Source organism: Anabas testudineus, chromosome 1, assembly GCF_900324465.2.
Source record: "Anabas testudineus chromosome 1, fAnaTes1.2, whole genome shotgun sequence".
NCBI classification, from domain to species: domain Eukaryota; kingdom Metazoa; phylum Chordata; class Actinopteri; order Anabantiformes; family Anabantidae; genus Anabas; species Anabas testudineus.
Window position 1 is genome coordinate 2,050,213 of NC_046610.1, and position 17,023 is coordinate 2,067,235.

The following is a 17,023-nucleotide window of genomic DNA, read 5'->3' on the forward strand; positions in this document are numbered from 1 at the left end:
TTACTGTGTATGTGCACATGATGAATGTATTATTATGTATTTATTAATTAATTAGACTGAGCCTGATCTTCATGAAACTTCCTGACTAATGAGTAACAGAAGTAGAGCTGCAGGCCATCACCTACTCACTGATTCACTCTGCATCGCTTTGCATTTCTATTTTTCTATTTTCTATTTCTTTTCTGTAGCTTTAGTTGCATTTCATGTTGCATTAGTTGTTGCCTATTTGTCAGATAAGTAATAGATGTTGTCGCTAAAAATAAAAAAAAGATCTGTACTTGGCAGCAATAATTATGAATACTTATTATTTTATGAGCATGTGTAAATTAAAGCGTTCTCATGCTGGAGAAACAAGCACACAAGTCGTGCATACTGGGTGCATTCAGGTCAGACTGCTGTCATTAATTCGAAACCAAAATGTCTCATGGATATACAACAAGATCAGTTGTTATCTCTTGAATTTTTACTCTCATTGTTCACTTGTCTTTTCAACACAACGAAAGCAAAATACTAAAAGATTATATTTTCTTCATGCTGTGATCTTTGCAGGGCTCATAAACCTGCTGTACCACATCTTCAAACAGGAGATGTGACATAGCATTCCTCACGTTCAACATTCTATTTCTGAGAACCAAAGGAGTGGCCTTTACCGGAGATGAACAAAAGATTTTCATCCCTGATGTGCAGACAGTATAAATGTCAAGCCACGTTTTCAGTGTCAGAGGAGATAGTTGGAATCAAGATGAAGGTACTTGTGGTGTTTGTGCTGGCGGTGCTGGGCTGCAGTCTGGCTGAAGGGGTGATTGTGGCGAAATGTGACCTAAGGAACCAGCTGAAAACTGCAACCAGCCAGCTGACTGTGTCAGGAAGACGCAGGGTCCTGAGCGGGGACGACTTAGTGGCCAGGTGTAAGTAGTAGTTATTACTTTTATGATAGGTACGCTGATGCCTACTAAAGAAAATCTATTTCCCAGTTAGATAGGAGTCTTTGGTAATCCATTCATACTAAATACTAAGAGAAGAGGCTAATCAGCTGTTAAAAGATGATTTGTCATTTGTGTAGCTAAAAGATATATTGGAGGTATAATCCAAAGAAAGAATGCATGCACTTGTTTCTCTGTGTTTTATTTTCAATATGCTGTTTCTCGAAAAAGGACGAGTGTGCAATGTGCATAAAAAGTTCATACGGCATTAAACAATGTGCTATAAAAATAACTGTAAATGCATCTACAGAAAAAATAGGTGATTATTTTTATCATAATTGGGCCAAAATATCTAGACTTAAACACAAAACATGGTGCCCCAGTAATAAATAAAATGAACTAGATCATTACAATCACCATGAACAACCACCAGTACTCAATAATGTGAAGATAAAATATTTTGCATAATGTACATATGTTTCAGATAAAATTTAAACACTTGAGTTTATCAGCTTTTACAACATGTACAAAAAGCAGCATGACAACGCTGGATCCAAACATTGCTAGCTTGGGTCTGAACATGAGACCTGTTCAGGTCTTTAACATTCTTACATCTGACATTTTTTATAAAGGTGACACTAATGTCAAAATTGGGTTTGGGATCGGGTTCATCAAACTAAGGAGTTCCACAGGGACAGTTAATAGAAACTGAAACCATGTCTGCCCCAAGATGAAACGTGACATTTGGAGAAGATTTGTCACTTGACAGTTTCTTTCTGTCTTGCCCTCAGTTGTGTGTCACGCGGAGAAGTCATCAGGTTTTAACACCAGTGCAGTAAAAGAGCTGGCTGCCGGGCAGGAAGACCATGAGCACCGTGGCAAGGGCCTCCCCCATTCTTGGGAGGAACGACACAATGGAACTTTTTTGGCTTCTCCTCCAGAGCCGTGGATGCTCTATGGTATTTTCCAGCTGGGCAGCCGGATTGCCTGCGACGACAGCGTACACACGACAGACAACATCTGTGGAATACCCTGCAGCAGTGAGAGTCTTTTGCATGTCGTTTTCATCACCTGGACTGTCACTGAGGTTAAAATAGTTTTAACTTGCATATTCACCTTAAACCAGAAAACTTGTCTTTTCAGATTTGCTTGACGATGACATCAGTGACGACATCAGTTGCCTGGTGAAATTCTTCACCAGTGGGTAAGTTCACATGAAAAAATCTCAAACTATAAAAAAAATCAAAATCATAATTTGGTTCAGATTCTCCCCAGACACAGAAGTTATAAACACATATATATAGTTAATTTCCTAATTTTAACGACTAAGCATAAGGTGCCTCCCAACCCTCACTGAAAAGCTCAGTCTTAGTCTTATTCTGCCTGTTCTGGAGCTCTGGATGTTTCTGCATCACTGAAAACTGTGTTGGGATGTCGGACTCTGCACTTGTACCATTCTGCACAGTGAAAGTGTAAGTTGAGGAACAGAAAGACATTTTGAGTTCTGCTGCTGCTGTTGTTATATGAATCCTTCAGGAATGCTGCACTTCCAGTCAAACCACAATCAGCAGATTTGATGCATGTTAAGTTTTTTTCAGTCCTAAGCTAATACCCTGATTTCACATATTTAACGTTTTATATCTTTCCACAGTGTCAGTGGCTCCACCGGCCCCAGTGGCTCAGGCGGCCCCAGTGGCCCAGGCAGCCCCAGTGGCCCAGGCGGCCCCAGTGGCTCAGGCGGCCCCAGTGGCCCAGGTGCCCCCAGTTCAGACTTCATTCGGAATTTGATGAAAATGTAAGTTTTACTATTTATACAAGTGACTTGACAAATGACATTTGACTACCTCAATAATGCTGAATTTGTTTCTGTTTGTTTGTAGGCTCCATCTCATCTTTGACAGAGACTGCAGAAGAATCAAAGCCACAGACTACTTTGTCGGATGCCCAGCACCACCAAACTAGTGCCCTAACCAGCCACTGAGCATTTACTATTCTCTCAAATATGCAGCCAGTGATTTGTGACAATAATGAAGTGAATCATATTGGGTTTGTTGCTTTGCATGTCTATAATTCTACACCATTGTCAACCTATTTTCAACATAAAGGTCTGATGAAGAAATTAAACTACTGTAACAGTAAAGATGATCTGTGGAAAACTTTCAAGGTGATTTTAATCATGGTTCCTAATTATCTACCTAATTAACTCCATAGCTCTGACAAGTTCTATCCATCTAAATAATCCACTACATGTATATTATGAATTTTGTTTTAGGTGAAACATGGTTTAATAACAAAACTCAGTAACAAAACTTCAGTATGTAGATATTCATTCAGACCACAAATGTCCACTTCCAAGAACGTAAATAAATACAGTGACTACAAAAAGTGTCTGCCTTTGGAAGTTGTAGCAGGTGTGGTTTTCGGGGGTAACACAAACAGAAACAAAGAAAAGAAGGTACGTACTTAAGCTAAATAAATCTGGGATTCTGTCTACCATCAATAAGACACTCCTTAAGGAGTTACATAAAAAAAACATGTTCTTCCCCCCAACAAAAAGGAAAGAAGAAGTTATTATAAAACAACCGAATAAAAACCATGACCATACCCATACCTGAGCGGTTATGTGACTCTTATCAGTATTCTTCATTACGGCATCATCCATCATCCATCATCCTAAACATTAAACATGTAGAACAGTGAAAGATCTATAATCAAATATTAGCGGACGACTTCTTAAAAGAAAGTCTTGCAATTGGTAGTGTCTTGGCAGAATAACCATGTCTTCTCTTCTCAGGTCTCATGTTGTAGCATGTGACCTGCTGAACTTTTCACAAACAATACAAATATCTAATCAAAACAAGTCCACCCAGTTTACTTCACAGCCAGAAGCTTTATTAAAAGTTATTTATTAAAGGTAAGGTGACATTTTAGAGTAATGTTACCATATCATTTGTGACCTGGACGTCATTAGACCAGGTCATTTGTTGAATAAACAATTACCCTTTTCAGTGTGTTAAATAAAACATTAAGAACAAGTAGTTTTTAGTTCAAAGTTCACTAGTTGCCTGAGGAGGGAGGAGTTGTTATCAGGTTGTTATTCTCACTTTCACTACCAACCACCTTTATGCCATTGCCATTGGTAAAACACCTGAAATCAAATTGCAAGAACCTTCGTGAAAAGCCGTTGGACATTAGAGCAGAATCCGCCAGGTTGTGCAAGATGGACTAAATTGCTGTCCCAAGATGCAAAACTACTGTGAGGCAGCCCCATAAGTATGGACAGCTGCAGGATTAGATCGCCCTCTACTGGTATGACAATCCTCTCTCCAGTGTCACGAAAATAATAAAACTTTTATTATAAATTCCAATGAGTTTGATCATGTTTCAATTGTTTATCTATTTATTGATATTTATTATGTTAAGAAAATTCCTTAAAGGCTCCAGGATGAAATATTTTTCCTGTTCAGAATGACAAATAGGTTTATTGTTAGTTATATCTTGAGGATTTATTGAAAATTAATGCAAATGTAAAAAAACACAGAAGAAAAAAAGTACTACACCTTCATAAATATAGACAAAGGTGTGCTGCACGCAGATAAATTGTGTACATCTCCACAGGAGAAGATATTTTTAACTATGGCAGGTTGAACTTGCCTTAGTAAGCACATCCTCTGCAGCACCTTTATTTTTGGGGAACTGATTTTGTTCTACATTTGGAGGTGCTGGGTCATTATGCTGTCCACAAAGTAAAAATAACTTTACAGTGTTCACTAGGGGGCCACTCAGGGTGATGAGGTTCAGGCTGGACTGGTTCTTTATGAACTTTGAACTCAACTCGCAATAGAGCCTCTAATTGTTTTTGCTTCACCTGGTTGTCAGGTAATCAATCTCCCACCTGTATACAGTAGTCAGTGAGGGAAGTGTCATGCAGACATTTCAGGAATCTTGATGGACCGATGAAGACGCAACTGTTTGGTAACAAGGAAACATCTAGTGAAGAAATTCACCAGGTGTGTGTGAAGCCGATTATGATGCTTTGTGTACATCCTGCTTAGTGTCTGGCAGGAAGTCTGTGATTTGCAGATCTAATAATCTAGCATAATTATTTTTACCAGTGTGTCGTAGTAAAACAGAATACATGTGTCTGAACGAGAGGTATCAAGGTAGAAGCGTTAGGTTACAGGGGGCTGAGGTGAAGAAGGTGCAGGAGTTTAAGTACTTGGGGTCAACAGTTCAGTGTGATGGAGAGTGTGGAAAAGAGGTGAAGAGGAGAGTGCAGGCAGGTTGGAGCGGGTGGAGGAAAGTGTCAGGAGTGTTGTGTGACAGAAGAGTGTCAGCAAGACTCAAAGGAAAGGTGTACAAGACAGTGGTGAGACCAGCTCTGCTCTATGGGTTAGAGACGGTAGCAGTGAGAAAGAGACAAGAGGCTGAGATGGAGGTAGCAGAGATGAAGATGTTGAGGTTCTCCTTAGGAGTGACCAGGTTAGACAGAATAAGGAACGAGTACATCAGAGGGACGGCTCACGTTGCCTGTGTTAGCAACAAAGTCAGAGAGGCCAGACTGAGATGGTTTGGACATGTTCAGAGGAGGGATAGTGAATATATTGGTAGAAGGATGTTGGAGATGGAGCTGCCAGGCAGGAGGACAAGAGGACGGCCAAAGAGGAGATATATGGATGTTATAACAGAGGACATGAGGTTGGCTGGTAGAAGATGTTCATGATAGAGTGAGGTGGAAAAGGATGATTTGCTGTGGCGACCCCTGATGGGAAAAGCCGAAAGAGAAGAAGGAGGAGTGTGTTAACGTGTTTTCTCTTCAATAATGATAAAATGCATGTGACGTATTTAAAAATGTGATGTGTTAATTAATTTTGCACAGCAGAGGGCAGAATTACTCTGAAACACACAGACAAGAGCCTGTTTACAGATCCAGCAGATACAGATCATCCTTAGTCTGTGGTGTATATAGAACACATTTCACCTGCAGTTAGTGGAAGAATGCTTGTAAACCTCACGCACAGCTCTCTCTCTCTGACCTGTTCGAATCTGTTTATGATGCAGGGGTGAATCTGTGTCTTTCACAAAAAGAAATCTAAATTTCCTCCATTAGGTCCCACCGTGAAACGTTGTCCACAGTGCTGTAGAGCAGACAACAAACACACAACAGCAAGTTCAACATGCTTCACTTTATTATTGTAACTTATCACAGACTGATCCTTGGTCAGTGACGTTAAATATCAATGACCCTAAATAAATGAAGGTTATGGGCAGTCTGAGAAATACACAAGGGCTTGCACATTTTCACACTTTTTCTCCATGATGGGCTTCATCCTGGTAAAGAAACAGAAGAGTTGATGATAACTTGTAATATTTTACATGTTCAATGTTAAGTCAACTGACTGTAATAATTTTATTTTTAAAAGGCAGATTATCAAAAGCAGAACGAGCAAATTAACAGATTAACTTACACTCCTCCTTGGTCCTGCCAGGTCTTCGCTCCCATGAGATGATCACTGTGGAAAAAATAAAAATACATTCAAACAAGATAAAACACTTTGATCACAGTTTACTTCTTTTTGTCCTTGTTTCCTCTCTGACTGTTAACTATGGACTAAACCTAAAAAATGCGAAACAGCCACGGTGACATTTGGGTTTAAATGTGACCACAACTGCAGCATTCTTAAATTTTCTACAGTTTTTTTTTAGACTGTGTTAAACTTACCCAAGACTGCAGGAGGTCTTCAACAGGCAACTGATGTCATCCTGTAAGAACTCATCATGCAACTCTGGAAACAAAACAACACAGTTTGCTGCCATTTCAGTTTCAGACAATGGGCATTTCTCACACCAAAGCAGAGTCTGAGTCCAGTGAAAAAACTGTCTGTTGCTGTTTTTATAACCTTTCATGTGACGCATGTCATCTGACGAACATCATTTGAAGAAATTAAGCAATAATTAAGACAAACATTCATTTTTACTAAACCTTACATGTTCTTTTAGTGTCTAAACTCGACCCAGACGTCTATGAGTATCAGTCTGAAACCAGCAATTCTTGACAAATGAACTTGAATCGGACCTGGAGCGCTCATGTTAAAAAGGAAGAGAAAACAAATATGTTCTTACATGAGGCCCAGTGACAATGACTTGTACAGTAGATATGAAACAAAGGTCAACTCACTGCTGCAGGGTATCCCACAGATATTTGACGACGGAGTTTCACCGTTGTTACAGGCCAGATGACTGGGCAGCTGGAAAACACCATAAAGAGTGCAGGACTGAGGAGGCTGAGGAGGGTTGTGATGAGCAGGGTTCATGCTGTTTCGTCGCCCTCGAGAATGGGGCATGTTTGGGCCTGAATGGCCTCCTTGGTGCCCATTGTCTTGCTTCCCGTGAGCCACTTCCTTCAGTGCGCTGGTGTTAAATCCTGTGGCCACTTCTGTGTTACACACAACTGAAGGCAGGAGCGAAGAGAGAAATAAACCACTTACAAATTCTCTGCACATGTCAAAGTCCACACTTCCACAACGTCTGGGTAGATTTTCTTTAATTAGCTGGATCTGCCATACTGTGCCAAACCCAAACTCAACAATCTCAAGGTACTGTAAGACCCAGAAATAAAGTGAGAAACCCCCCCTTTGAGCAAACACAGTACCAGGAGACAGTGGAGAGGAAAAACTCCTTTTAGAGAAAGAAATCGTCACACAGATACAGAGAGGAAGATGACCCCTCTGTCTGACTTCTAATCTTTCTTTTCAGTGTTTGTCATGTAAAATCAACAACTGGTACCTACTCTTGGCCAATACATCGTCCACATTCGACACTTTCATCTTCGCCTTCATTTCCGGGTTTTCCATTTCCATTTTCAGTAGGTGCCTCAGTTCACATTTCGACACATGCTCCCCTTCAGCCAGGCCACAGCCCAACACAGTCAGCAGAAACACGGCAAGAATCTTCATCTCGACTCCAAATGTCGTCTCTGACTCTGAAAACGTTTGTCACGATATTTATAGAGTCTGCACAGGCACAGGAATCAAATGAGAGGCAATTTAAAATCTTTATTCTGCTCAAATAAAGATAAGTCCTTTGTTCTGGAAACACGACTCTGGACATGACCCGTGTTGTGCTGGGTCACATTTAATTTTGGGTTTCAAAGCTCCAAAGACATCAGAATAATTAAAATGATCCGTACACCTTAAAGCTTTAGCTAATCCGGCTTTCTAAGAGGTCTACAGGTTGCACATTAAAAATACACTCAATTAGTAAAGAGAACAGGCATCATGTTACACAAGCAAAACAAATATTGAGAACACAAAAGTGTAAAAGAACAAACTGTACATGTGCATCCAGCAAGTTCCCACAGAGGATCTTGTTACATTTGTTTTTTTGTTTTTTTGCATCCTTTGCATTGTTCAAGTTGGAAATGTGTAAAAGAACAAACTCTAATGCACAGTAAGAGAGAAGGTGATGTTGGTTGTAGTGAGGGTTGATATGGTGGAAACGTCTTTTTGCTCTTTTTTTGTGAATGTCAACATCATCATGAATGAACGTATGCGCAGTATGTGTCACAACTTCAAGGTTTCCTGTTAAAAGATCTACACGGTCATAAAATTATTATTTTCCAGGCTTAAAGTGACTCACAGAATGAAACTGACCATCTGCATTATGGTAGCTTGTTTGCTATTTTATTTAATAAAGTAAGAGCAGAAAGTTGCGTTTCTCCTGTTCTGTATATTTACAGACTGTCCTGTAGTAAAATAACGTAAAGAGTATAAGTCACCAATAAACTTAATAAACTGCTCAAGAAAGAAAGGCAACACTTAAATCCCATTGAAAGTTTTCAACTCTTAATTCACAAATTGAAAATCTGTTCTAATACATGTTGTTCAGAACAAAGCGAGATTACAATGACAACGGCTGTGTGTAACATGATGCTGGCGCTCTGTGTAATAAAAGACAAACTGTTGACGCACTGCAGGTGCTGACACAAAACACCCTGAAATTAGAAATATCTCATGTCTTTAGTCGTAAAAATGTGTCTTTAAAACATGACAAAAGTTTAAATATAAAAAAACTGGATTAGCTAAGGTGTACGGATCATTTTAACTATTCTGACGTCTTTGCTCTGAAATCCAAAATTAAATGTGACTCGACACTTTTTTTCTTCGCTCTCCTGTAGTTTGAGTTTCCTCCTCTCATTTCAGTTTTCTGCAGGACCCTCAACCTCAGATCTGCAGGTTTACAGTCTGCAGTTCTACCAACTTGTCCAGGGTTTTTGCTGCTTGTTGCTGTCATTTTTTGTTGTCTGCTGTTCTTTTCTCTCTCCTCTTTCCAATTACCCCAACCCCTCGAGGCAGATGGCCGCCCACCCTGAGCCTGGTTCTGCTGGAGGTTTCTTTCTCTAAAGGGATTTTAAAGGACCTTGAGATGATTCTGTTTTCGGGCGACGAAACAGCATGAACCCTGCTCATCACAACCCTCCTCAGCCTCCTCAGTCCTGCACTCTTTATGGTGTTTTCCAGCTGCCCAGTCATCTGGCCTGTAACAACGGTGTAAACTCCGTCGTCAAATATCTGTGGGATACCCTGCAGCAGTGAGTTGACCTTTGTTTCATATCTACTGTACAAGTCATTGTCACTGGGCCTCATGTAAGAACATATTTGTTTTCTCTTCCTTTTTAACATGAGCGCTCCAGGTCCGATTCAAGTTCATTTGTCAAGAATTGCTGGTTTCAGACTGATACTCATAGACGTCTGGGTCGAGTTTAGACACTAAAAGAACATGTAAGGTTTAGTAAAAATGAATGTTTGTCTTAATTATTGCTTAATTTCTTCAAATGATGTTCGTCAGATGACATGCGTCACATGAGAGGTTATAAAAACAGCAACAGACAGTTTTTTCACTGGACTCAGACTCTGCTTTGGTGTGAGAAATGCCCATTGTCTGAAACTGAAATGGCAGCAAACTGTGTTGTTTTGTTTCCTGAGTTGCATGATGAGTTCTTACCGGATGACATCAGTTGCCTGCGGAAGACCTCCTGCAGTCTTGGGTAAGTTTTTTTTTTTTAAGTTTTTTTTTTTACTTTTGCACAATAGGTGAAATAAACTGAAAACAGTTCACAAAACACTGTACAAAATTTAAGAATGCTGCAGTTATGGTCACATTTAAAACCAAATGTCATCGTGGATTGGAGTAAACTGTGATGAAAATGTTGTCAATTTAATAGATTTCTAAAAACTTTTTTTAATGTATTTTGATTTTTTTCACAGTAATCAACTCATGGGGGTGCAGATCTGGAAGGACCAAGGAGTAGTGTAAGTTAGCCTGATAATTTGCACGTTCTGCTTTTGATAATTTGCCTTTTAATAATAAAATCATACCAGTCAGCACCAGTGGGAGGTGATGGAGAACCTTCCTCCAAAGGGAACGTGAAATATTTAAAAAAAAAGCCTATTGTAATGAACGTGTTTTATTATTATCTCAGCAACACATAAAAAGACTTTATTCAGCTGCATGACTGAGTGACATCCACCTTAATACTCACATGATTAATGATATATTATATTTACAGTCGGGGGGACAAAAGGAATGAAATCACTAAATCAATAAAAAGAAATTATTTAATGTAAAAGAGACTCATGTTTCCTCCAACATTCCATCCTGTACTGTTTAAATAGGTTCCCAATAAATTTCCATAAGATGTTAATAGAATTTGAATTTTATTAAATATAAACAACAAGAATCCTTCAAACTACCACTTAACAGAGACACTTGGCGTTACACCATTTATTTGGGAAACTGTGCTGAACCCCCACCCCCCACCCCCTGATTTTCAGCACACTTCCTTCTTTCGGGTTTTCAAATTCAAAAGTTTATCTGAAACAATAAATTTGACCTTTTCTCTTGTGAATATGCATTTAGTTTACACAGCCCTCACAATGTTTCTGTCATTAGCTGTAGCTGTGTTTATTAGGTGACCCGTTCCTTCTGTGTTACACCAGAGGTGTCTGTCACTTTCAGGACATCACAAATAAACACACTGACTACACCCAGTAGCTCTGATTGTTTATTTCTCATTGCTCATATGCAAAATGAGTTGGTTTGCTCACATGGCCATCTCTGTGGTTTGCATGTTGATTTATCATTTTTAAAAACAAATGGTAAACAAGCAGGCTCAAACCAACAGCAGTCATTCAGAGTCACAGTCATTCTTTGAAAATAAATCCCACAGGACACACCTATGTACCGACAAACACAGTCAGTCACCTGTTCCAGTGCTTTTCATTTAAAATCTGGTTGATTTTTGAGCTGTTGTTCATCCTTTCATCTTAAATGTGTCCGTGTACAGCAAACAAAGATGACAAAGTTGGATTTCTGTGAAAATAAAAACAGAGTGAATGAATTTCATCTATATTTAACTGAAAACAGAATCAAAGCAACACATGCACCTTGAGACTGAGACGTTACATCACAGTTTGATTAAATCAATTCTCGTTTTGATGAGTGACATGTTTCTCTAAAGTTGGGACATGGGAAACAAAAGACAGAAAAAGTTTTCACCTGGCCGAACATCTCACAACCAATTAGGCATCTTTTCCACAGAAGTCCTTCCTCATTGCAGCAAGACTTTGCCAAACCACATTCTGCTCATATTACAACAGTACAGCCTGTAAAAAGAGTCCACCGGCTAGACCTGTAACACAGGCCAGCCAGTCACCTGTCACCCTGATCCGCCATCAGTCCATCGTTCAGTAAATCATATCATTAAAAGGAATCAGAGAATCTGGAGAAACAAGCCTGATTCTACAGTGGACTGTCTTTTACCCGGTTCCATGTTCCATGGAGACGTTTGGCTGTAACATGATCCGTGCCAGAGAAAATCATTAACCTCAACAGATACCGTATGTGCACAGGCGTGTCCAGCTGGTAGTCAGTGAATCAGATGGTTTAACAAAAGAAAACCTAGAACAATGAGCAAACATGGAAATGAACCTAATGTCAATGACATCTTGAGTGTGTTCCAATAAAACACCATCAGATCCACTTATGTATTAGCAGAATGGAACAAAGAGCTGTTTGTTTCTTAATTTAGATATTCTGCTCCATAATCTGCTCCTGCTGCTGCTGATAGCTTCACTGTCTGAACACACTGAGGTTAATGAGTGTCTCATCAAAAGATTCCCACTGGCATCCAGTCTCAGGAAGGTCTGCACTGAAAGTTAAAGAATTAAGACAATGAAGTAAGGAAAGGAAAGATGTGGTTCATATTGATAACACTTTTTGCTCATTGATAAAATGAGTCAGTTTACAGTGTACAGTTTTAGGTACTAGTACTTTGAGTATTTACTGCTGTGACAACTTTTACTTACACTCCTCTGTGGGTTTTCCATAGCTTTTGTTACTAGTTTCCTTTGCAGCTGAAAACCCATAAAATTGTAATTAGGTGATTATTTGGCTGGATGTAAATGGGTTGAAGTCTGTTCCGCCTTTAATGACCGTTCCAAAACAGGACTGTAGCTAACCTGAGCCTTCTTATTATTTAATACTAGAAATGTATTTGCAATTATTTTCACCTTTCAAAATCTATTGAATAATCTGGAATAAATAAATTCAATTTTGTTCACAAAAGAGAAGGTTTTCCTGGTAATAAATGCGTTTTCATTTCCAGCTCTGGATCATGGGGTGGATACAGATTTAAAAGCGCAAAATATTATAAATGTAGTATAAAAATAAAATAATCCTTGCATTTTATTTTTCACTGAAACGTACACTATGTGTCAGAAGATTTCTGCTCAGTCATTTTGTTGCTGCTATTGTTCCTTCCTCTCTTGACTTTAACATGATATCTGTGTTCAGGATAATAAAGGAGACACATTTAGTGGACTCTGGAAACCAGATCCCCTGAAACTATAGGTTTCTTACATTGACCCTAAACCTATCTGATTTATTCTCCTCACTGGGTCTTTTCAACTGGACAAAGGTGGAACCTGTAAATATGAAAAGATGTCGTCAGGTTGATGGATCATGTTTACTACTTTGACGTAGTTGGAGCTCACGCATCAAAAGCTGAACATAACATGTGACACAATAATATTATACTGTTCCCATCCAGAGTCCTGTTTCCAGGACCCAGGGGGTTTGTCTTTCTCTAACCAGAACAAACAATGGACTATTGCCTCTCATTTGTTTGCCTGTGTCCCTGCAGACAGTATAAATATCAGGCCACCTATGTTTCCAGAGTCACAGACAATAGCTGGAAGATGAAGATGAAGATACTTGCTGCGTTTCTGCTGGCTGTACTGGGCTGGAGTTTCACTGAGGGAAGGATTGTGTCAAAATGTGAGTTGAGGGACCAGCTGAAAAATGCAACTGCCAACTTGACTATGCCGAATGGACTGACTGTGGACAACGTTGTGGCTACGAGTAAGTAACAAACACTGAAAGCTGCACAGAATCCTGGTTTGAATATGTGTCATGTGATTTATCTAAGGTGGTTGTACTAAATTGTCAAATGTTGCTATGCTAGTAACATAGTTTTAAGAAATGGAGGCAAAAAAAATGTATTATCTTTATATTATTTTTATCCACAGTGACTGACTGTATCCATGTCATAAAACACTCAGCGACATCAGATAAATGTGTTTACACAGGAGGCACTGGCTTAATTTGCATGGCAACATTTACCTAGAGATTATTTACATGATCACCGGCCCAGAATATCCAAATCAGAATAATACAAAACATTGTGGCCCATTAGAAGGAAATGTGTCAGACAGGAGGATTCATCATTCTGCTTCCTCCTGATTAAATATATGAATACAATATAGTTTCATTTTTAAACCGTTTGGGTAATTTCAAGTTAAGACTTTAAAACTATAGTAGTCTCTTAAATGTTTTAAACAACAGAGGAACTCAATGGTACAGAGAAATAAGATAAATCAGTTTAGCTTGCACACAAACACACACAAGATAGATAGATAGATAGATAGATAGATAGATAGATAGATAGATAGATAGATAAATAGATAGATAGATAGATAGATAGATAGATAGATAGATAGATAGATAGATAGATAGATAGATAGATAGATAGATAAATAGATAAATAGATAGATAGATAGATAGATAGATAGATAGATAGATAGATAGATAGATAGATACTTTATTGATCCCCAGGGGGAAATTCTGGTGTTGCAGCAGCCATTACACACAAAAACATTTGAACATTGAGTAACATAATCTACACAACAATATACAAAACACAGTAGAATAACAATAATAACACACAGTAGGACTTGAATGTAAAGTGACTTAGTTACACATTGTTAAACCATCAGCGTGGACACTGACTCTCTGTCAGGGAGTCATTGTACAGGCTGATGGCTGTTGGCACAAATGACTTCCTGAACCGTTCCTTGTCACAGCGGAGCTGGAGAAGTCTCTGGCTAAAACTGCTCCGCTGTTTGATAAGCAGGCTGTGGAGAGGATGTGAGCTGTTCTCCATGATGCTCAGCAGTTTGTGCAGCATCCTCCTCTCCACCACCTGCTCTAAAGGTTCCAGAGCAGCCCCCAGCACAGAGCCAGCTTTCCTGATCAGTTCATTTAGTTTCTTAGTGTCGCTGGCTCTGATGCTGCTGCCCCAGCAGACGACAGCAAAGAATATCACACTGGCTACAACAGACTGGTAGAAGATCTGCAGCATCTTGTTGCACACATTAAAGGACCTGAGCTTCCTCAGGAAGTAGAGTCTACTCTGTCCCTTCCTGTATACAGCCTCTGTGTTGAACTTCCAGTCCAGTCTGTTGTCCAGGTGAACTCCCAGGTATTTGTACCTCTCCACCACCTCCACCTTCTCACCCAGAATGGACACAGTGTCAAAGCCAGTTTCCTTCCTCCTGAAGTCCACAACCATCTCCTTGGTCTTGCTTACATTCAAGGTCAGATGGTTGTTCCCACACCACTTCACAAAGCTGTCCACCAGACCTCTGTACTCGGTCTCCTCCCCACCGCTCATACACCCAACCACTGCAGAGTCATCTGAGAACTTCTGCAGATGGCAGGACTCAGTGTTGTACTGAAAGTCTGAGGTGTACAGGGTGAAGAGGAAAGGTGAGAGGACAGTCCCCTGAGGTGCTCCTGTGCTACTGACCACCCGCTCAGACTCACATCCCTGTAGTCGTATAAACTGTGGTCAGTTTGATGACAATTTGATGAAGACTCATAATGTAGTTGGAACTAGAATCAAGTAGTGTCCAGATGGGTTTCTCCTCTAAGGATTATGAAAATGCTCAATGTTTTATTTTATTTTTTGTCAGGATGTTCAAAAAGTTAGTTTTTCTTCTTTCTCTCCTACCATCAGTCGTCTGTCAGGCGGAGCAGGCATCACATTTGAACACCAGCGCTGAGAATCAACAAAAAAGCCATGAAAATGAAGGGGGTCGCAGTGGAGAAAGGAAGAACCATCGTCGATGGCGACGCCATGACAATCAACCTTCATCATCAACCCACCCTCCTCCAAAGAACTGCACCTCAGGTGTCTGTCAGGAGGGGCTGCCATCAGGGTTGAACACCACTGCTGAGAACCACCAAGAAAGTTCTGAAAATGAAGACAGCAGCAGTGAAGAGAACGATGAGAGGAGGAACCATCGTCGATGGCGACGTCATGACAATCAACCTTCATCATCAACCCACCCTCCTCCACAGAACTGCACCTCAGGTGTCTGTCAGGAGGGGCTGCCATCAGGGTTGAACACCACTGCTGAGAACCACCAAGAAAGTTCTGAAAATGAAGACAGCAGCAGTGAAGAGAACGATGAAAGGAGGAACCATCGTCGATGGCGACGCCACGACAACAGGCATCCATCATCAAAGAAGCCTTCAACACACACTATTCCTGCACAGAACTGCGTACTGTACGGCATTTTCCAGCTCAGCAGTTGCCAGGCTTGCAACAACAGCATAACTCCAACAGCCAATGTCTGTGGAATATCCTGTAGCAGTGAGTTTAGGTTTTTTTAATAGGTGCATGTTGTTGCCGTTGTCTCATTAAATTTTTACTCAAGTTAAATTATTTCCAGTCTACATGTTCAGCAAACTGTCTTCTTGTTTTATGTCCAGACTTGCTCGATGACGACATTCAGGATGACATCAACTGTCTGCTGAAGATCCTGGCCACGCATGGGTAAGTTAATTTTGACATTTCACTACAGAACAGTCATAGATATCACTCTGTCACAATAAAAATCTTCATTACAACAGGAACAGTAGCCTGAAACTCTCTCTGTTTTCTTTAAACAAAAATGCACATATGATCAAATCACAAATTTTGAATTTTAAAGTTTATTTACAAGTTTAGACTCAAGGTACCAGAGAGAAGAGACATGATACGGGGAATGACTTGCAACCACTGAGTTTGAGCTGTGACCTGAAGTGCAAAGAGAGAGAATTTGTCTATTAAAATACTGTGGATTAAATATATTCTTAATGATATTCTACTTTCTTGCTTCCACAGTGACCATGACCGTCTGGGGACAGAACTGGAGGACTCAGAAGAAAGGTAAGTTCATTTGATGCTCTGCCTTTGATAATCTGAATTAAGAAAGAAACAAATCATTGATTTTCTGCCATCTTTAATATAATCAATAGAGTCGGTTTACTTACTTACATCTGGCCTGTTTTTTTGCAGAATCTGGAAAGACGGAAAGTGTGAAGATGTAAAAGCCACTGTGTACTTCAGTGGTGTTCAATGTTGAATTACTTTCATTCATCAAGTGACATAACTATCATTAGAGCAGTTATCTTATCTTATATGTGCAGCCAGTGATAAGTGACAATATTAAAGTGAAGCATGTTGAACATTTGGTTTGTTTTTAATTCATTTTAATTCCATTTTAGTTTGATCAGGGATCTGAAACTCACATTTCATTTTGTAAAAGAGACAGACTCTAGTATTTTAGTTCTCACCAGATTTCCCACAAATAATGAGAAACGAAGAGTTTAGGTATTCAGAATAACAACTGCTCATAACCTTAGCAACTTTATGTGCACAGTATACTACAGGTAATGTTATGATGGGAGCATGTATAACTGCCAAAGAACTGGTT

At 39.6% G+C, this 17,023-nt stretch overlaps 2 protein-coding genes across 2 annotated transcripts; both read left to right on the forward strand.

The window, feature by feature from the left end:
* Nucleotides 1-699: 699 nt before the first annotated feature.
* LOC113162591 (sperm acrosome-associated protein 5-like) lies at nt 700-3,308 on the forward strand. Its single transcript, XM_026360801.1, has 5 exons — nt 700-908; nt 1,715-1,963; nt 2,067-2,127; nt 2,575-2,718; nt 2,804-3,308. Exons 1-5 carry the CDS (start codon nt 743-745, stop codon nt 2,883-2,885), a joined length of 702 nt encoding a protein of 233 aa, XP_026216586.1. The 5' UTR covers nt 700-742; the 3' UTR covers nt 2,886-3,308.
* A 6,577-nt stretch (nt 3,309-9,885) lies between these two features.
* On the forward strand, nt 9,886-16,760 carry LOC113162252. Its single transcript, XM_026360300.1, has 7 exons — nt 9,886-9,969; nt 10,190-10,234; nt 13,159-13,343; nt 15,280-15,918; nt 16,038-16,101; nt 16,432-16,476; nt 16,606-16,760. The coding sequence occupies exons 2-7, from the start codon at nt 10,200-10,202 to the stop codon at nt 16,670-16,672; spliced, it is 1,035 nt and encodes a 344-aa protein (XP_026216085.1). The 5' UTR covers nt 9,886-9,969; nt 10,190-10,199; the 3' UTR covers nt 16,673-16,760.
* Nucleotides 16,761-17,023: the final 263 nt, after the last annotated feature.

What these genes read in the sequence shown, in the direction of transcription:
- LOC113162591 (XM_026360801.1), top strand. Translation starts at nt 743, where the DNA reads ATGAAGGTACTTGTGGTGTTTGTGCTGGCGGTGCTGGGCTGCAGTCTG. An exon ending in GGACGACTTAGTGGCCAGGT is followed by an intron (nt 909 to 1,714) that starts GTAAGTAGTAGT and finishes TCTTGCCCTCAG; the next exon opens with TTGTGTGTCACGCGGAGAAG. An exon ending in GTGAAATTCTTCACCAGTGG is followed by an intron (nt 2,128 to 2,574) that starts GTAAGTTCACAT and finishes ATCTTTCCACAG; the next exon opens with TGTCAGTGGCTCCACCGGCC.
- LOC113162252 (XM_026360300.1), top strand. Translation starts at nt 10,200, where the DNA reads ATGGGGGTGCAGATCTGGAAGGACCAAGGAGTAGT. An exon ending in TGGAAGGACCAAGGAGTAGT is followed by an intron (nt 10,235 to 13,158) that starts GTAAGTTAGCCT and finishes CTATGTTTCCAG; the next exon opens with AGTCACAGACAATAGCTGGA. An exon ending in CTGGAGGACTCAGAAGAAAG is followed by an intron (nt 16,477 to 16,605) that starts GTAAGTTCATTT and finishes GTTTTTTTGCAG; the next exon opens with AATCTGGAAAGACGGAAAGT.